This window comes from Scylla paramamosain, chromosome 31 (genome assembly GCF_035594125.1).
Source record: "Scylla paramamosain isolate STU-SP2022 chromosome 31, ASM3559412v1, whole genome shotgun sequence".
In the NCBI taxonomy this organism is placed as follows: Eukaryota; Metazoa; Arthropoda; class Malacostraca; order Decapoda; family Portunidae; genus Scylla; species Scylla paramamosain.
The window spans coordinates 18,769,000-18,773,999 of record NC_087181.1 but is presented as its reverse complement, the minus strand read 5'-3'; the positions used below and the strand labels follow the sequence as shown (position 1 = coordinate 18,773,999).

General features: G+C 42.2%; 1 protein-coding gene across 2 annotated transcripts in view; it reads right to left on the bottom strand.

Annotated features, from left to right (window-relative positions):
- The window catches only part of LOC135088795 (uncharacterized), a 100,566-nt gene that overhangs the window by 1,928 nt on the left and 93,638 nt on the right, over window positions 1-5,000 (bottom strand). The window contains exon 5 of one of the 2 annotated variants that reach the window (XR_010261122.1): window positions 3,888-4,172. Coding sequence is in view for 1 of the 2 variants with exons in the window: in XM_063983842.1 (XP_063839912.1) it covers window positions 4,093-4,172 (80 nt within the window). In the remaining variant the exon portion in view is untranslated. Of the gene's footprint in view, window positions 1-3,750; window positions 4,173-5,000 lie in introns of those variants that run through there. The other variant, XM_063983842.1, reaches the window with a different exon arrangement.

Genomic DNA, 5,000 nt, shown 5'->3' with positions numbered 1-5,000 from the left:
TACCATTTAGAATCCGTGAAAGAACTTTGATTGAAGCGATTAATTCACACTGTGGCTTTATTGTACAAGAGTGACAGCTTTTTATTTTTTTTCGACTGTGAGTGTGTGTGTGTGTGTGTATGTGTGTGTGTGTGTGTGTGTGTGTGTGTGTGTGTGTGTGTGTGTGTGTGTGTTGCTAGAGTGCGAACTAAAAAATGTAAATGGACGTAGAACATTTTTTTCAAAACAAAAGAATAAACTTGCAGTTGAATACTAAAAGCTCGAAAAAAATAACACGCGAGACAAAAGTAATAATAAAATGGAAACGTGTCCCGGAAAAAAATGCGAAGACCAGACAGGCACACAGACAGACAGGCAGGCAGACAGGCAGACAGACAGGCGGTGACGAGGACAGGGCGAACATAACTGAAAATATTGCGGATAAAAATAAGGGAGGAAGAGGAAGAGGAGGAGGAGGAGGAGGAGGAGGAGGAGGAGGAGAAAGTCAAGGGAGGAACGAAAGGAGGGAAACGAGAGATAAAATTACCACCACCACCACCGCCTCCGCCGCCGCCGCCGCCGCCACTGCCACCGTCCCCGCCGCCGCCGCCGCCAGGTATCAGCAAACCGGAACTACTAATTAAGGTTTAAATCTCCGCCTTACAACCTGTTTCGCTCGTTCATCGGCGGGAAAAAAGTGCAAGTATCTCATTGTCTTCTGATGGCTCTTGCTACTCCTCCTCCTCCTCCTCCTCCTCCTCCTCCTCCTCGTTGTCTTTCTCTCCTCTTCTTCCCTTTCTCTTCCAGTTATTCCTTATTTTAAACAGATCTTCCTTTATTTTCATTATCTCTTGTTCTTCTTATTTTTGTCTTCTTCCTCTTCTTCTTCTTCTTTTTCTTCTTCTTCTTCTTCTTCTTCTACTTCTACTTCTTCTTCTACCCCTTATCTCAATCTTCATATTATTCCACATTTTCTCTTCTCCACCTTCCTCCTACACCTAGTACTCATCATCATCTCTTCTTCCCTCTTCTTCGTCTTTCGCCTCTTCAGTGCTCTTACTTCTAATCGCCTCCTCCTCCTCCTCCCCGTCCTCCTCCACATTACCACATCTAAGTACCAACACCAACACCCACACACACACACATACACACACTTTACCACCTTACTGACATCCCCTTCCTTCGCTTCTTCACAACTGCTTATTCCCACTCGCATTCCCCCAGGGCTCCGTTGGCTTTCCAGAGTTCGATCCCCGTTCCCCCACCCCCCCGCCCCCCAGGTCCTCCAGCCACCGGGTATTACCAAGTTCTATTTCCAATACTCATGTCATATAGAGGTTTTTCTTTATTTTATGATTTTCCCCGCGAAGATTGGAAATTTGCCGTCAGCTTCCCAATGTGTGTGGCGGTCACGGGCCGGGGGCTGGTGGAGTGGATGGCGGGGGTAAGGAAGAAAGAAGATAACGATGGGGGGTAAAAAAGGGGAAAAAGATGATAGGGGAAGAGGGAAGAGGGGAAAGGGTTGAGGGTGTGTGAAAGGCGATGTAAAAATGAGGAAGGAGAAACAGGAGTGATGGTATGTGAGAGAGAGAGGAGAGAGAGAGAGGAGAGAGAGAGAGAGAGAGAGAGAGAGAGAGAGAGAGAGAGAGAGAGAGAGAGAGAGAGAGAGAGAGAATTATATCTTCAATAACTAAAAAAAAACATCGACATCTTTCAAATCTCCCGTTGTTTATATTGACTTTATCTCCTTTCGGGCGGTGCTTTAACCCTTCAAGTAAACATTTAACATTTTTTCCCAGCAGATCATCTATTTCTTAACCTCCCGCATTATTTCATTCACTGCAGGAAACATCGCCGTGTCCAGCCATCTCAGGAAGTTAGCGATACGATCTAGTTCAAATCACAAGTGTTTTTATTTATTTATCTATTTGTTTTATCTATTTATTCATTTGATTGATGTTTTTATTTATTTATTTGTTTACTTATTCATTTGTTTATTTATTTATTTTTTTTGCAAACGCGTTTAAAAATTCTCCCTTTCAGTCCTTACAACTTTTCGTTTACTTTCTTTTCCTACTAAAAAGACAAGAATAATGAGGTAATATGAAAAAAAAAATCCTTCGAGTATTTTAGTCTTTACACCAGCAATGAAAACAATATAAACTAATACTTCTCGTACCAAAAACGACTGAAAAAACTAAAACTTATTTGTAATACCTAAACTCTTCACGTGTGCTTTGTTGTTCATGGTACTAAAAATCACAAAAATAATAAAGAAAAAAGAAACCTAATCGATATTAAAGTTCACACACACTTCTGGTACTAAAACTGTGGTTGGAGGAGGTTGGTGAGTTACTGGATCATAATAACCAGTAATCTCTCAAGTTGGAGGGCTTCACTAGTTAGAATGGATTAGATTAGCTCCCCATTCAAACGTATTTTCTATGTCATTAATACCCTTTGCATGTTGCCTTAGATATCTTGCCTTCCGCTCAGACCAGTACTGTTAGGTTAGGTTAGGTTAGGTTATGCTATTCAGTCTCTCAAATGTTAGGTTAGTTATGTTAGGTTACGCTATTCAATCCCTCAGCTGTTAGGTTAGTTATGTTAGGTTATGCTATTCAGTCCCTCAAATGTTAGGTTAGTTATGTTAGGTTACGCTATTCAGTCCCTCAAATGTTAGGTTAGTTATGTTAGGTTATGCTGTTCAATCCCTCAGCTGTTAGGTTAGTTATGTTAGGTTATGCTATTCACTCCCTCAAATGTTAGGTTAGTTATGTTAGGTTACGCTATTCAATCCCTCAGCTGTTAGGTTAGTTATGTTAGGTTATGCTATTCAGTCCCTCAAGTGTTAGGTTAGTTACGTTAGGTTAGGTTATTCACTCCCTCACCAGACATCCCTAGCGATTGCACTGAGTAGAAGTAAACCGCTGCTCCTTTAGGGTTTAAACTAAGGCATCACTCAGCACCTCTCTCTCTCTCTCTCTCTCTCTCTCTCTCTCTCTCTCTCTCTCTCTCTCTCTCTCTCTCTCTCTCTCTCTCTCTCTCTCTCTCTTTGTTGCCCTTGGCCGTTGCCTCTCGTACATAAGTATATAAAAAAAAGCTGTCAGTGGTTCAGTTCAGTGCATGCGGTGGTCGGAAGTACAATCTATCTTTCCCTCATTCCCTCATGTGTCTCTTTTTTCTTCTTTTTTTTTTACTGTTTGGCTCTTCTCTTTTCCTTCCCTTTCATTTTCTCTTTTCCCTTATTGTCGAAAAACCTAAATATTGCTGGTTTAGTTTCTTCAGTATTTCTATGATCAAACAGGGATGCATACATACTCACAGCTTTCACTAGCTCTTATTTATTAAAGCTCATTAATAGGCATAGCTTCTCTTTTCTCTTTCATTTTTCTTTCTTTTATTGCCCAAAAAGCTTCAGTATTTCTTTTGGTTCTTCAGTACTTTCATCATCAAAGGGATACTGGCATGTTTAGATTCCAGTACCCATTACTATCAAGACTGAAGAGAAGATAGGTAGGCACGTTCTATATAGAGACTGGCACGTGTAGGGGGCTGATGGCTACTTGCAGCTTCTCTTATCTTCCTGGTTCTTAAGTTATCGTAGAAACTTTTGAGAATTTAATATTTAACTCCTTCACTGTTCTTTGGCACACTCAGTCACTAACCACTATGAAACTTTTCTTCTTGTTCTACAGCCAGTTAACCCTTTCACTGCAATAAGCAAGAATTCACAGCACGAAGAACAATATAAGAAATTTTTAAAAGCACGCACAAGAAAGAAGGGATAAAAAAAAGAATAGATTTTGCAATTTCTACTGCTTATAATGTTTGGAGACTGGGGTTTGGGGGCTGGACAGGGCTAGTTAAGTTAGGTCATGCTATTGAACCCCTCAGTAAACACTCACTGGTGACGTGCACGGTGATGGAAGCGGGGGGTGGCCAGTGGCGGCTCGCAGCGGTACTCGCCGGCGTGGGACCAGGTGAGGTTGTTGATGGTGAGGGTGCTGCTGTAGCGGTGCTTAGAGATCCTGTCGGGCTTGTTTGGGTAATAGTTGACCATGCTGCCGTTGTGGTACCAGAAGATGTACATGGGTTCCTCTGTGGCGCGCTCTACGATGCAGTGCAGACGCAGCGTGTGGGCCCTTGTGGAAGTGTGTGGCGGGGCTGCCCCTCGATCACCGCTCGCGCCTCTGTGGGGGTGACGCAGGCCGGCTAGCTATCATCGTCATCAGCATTATCGTTATTGTCATCAGCATCAGCATCAGCATCATTAATGTTGTTGTTGTTGTTGTTGTTGTTGGTAATAGTAGTAGTGGTAGTAGTAGTAGTAGTAGGAGGAGGAGTAGTTGTAGTATTGGTAATAGCAGTAGTAGTAGTAGTAGGAGGAGGAGGGGGAGGAGGAGGAGGAGGAGGAGAATCAGTAGTAGTAGTATTGGTAGTAGTAGTAGTAGAAGTAGTAGTAATAATAGCAGTAGTAGCAGTAGTATTAGCAGTAGCGATAGTACCTAGTAACTGATACTGTTGTTGCGGTAGTAGTAAAAGTAGGATAATAAAAATGATGGTGAGAAGGAGGAGGAGGAGGAGGAGGAGAAGGAGAATAACCCATAGAAGTTTATCAGGAGAAAGTCATAACACTGATGCAAACCCTAGCAATTAAAAAGGGAAGGGACAAGAAAAAAAAAGAAAAAAAAATCGTTCATCATGTCAAGTCACCCCATTAAACTCCACCCACACAGATTCCCGCACGCAAATGTCACCCCAAATACTCACCCCCTCTACAAATTCCTCCTAACGTAACTTATAAAGGGAAAATTTTTCAGGAACTCGTGTGGGTAAGATTTGTGTTGGGCAGTGTTCACCTGGAGGAGTTTACTGTGAAATAGTGAGATGTTGTGTGTGTTTGCGTGTGTGTGTGTGTGTCTGTGTGTATCAGTGATTTTGGTGTAGTGGTGTATGGTAACGGTGATGTAATTAGTGAAGTGTAAAAATAATGCTCTCTCTCTCTCTCTCTCTCTCTC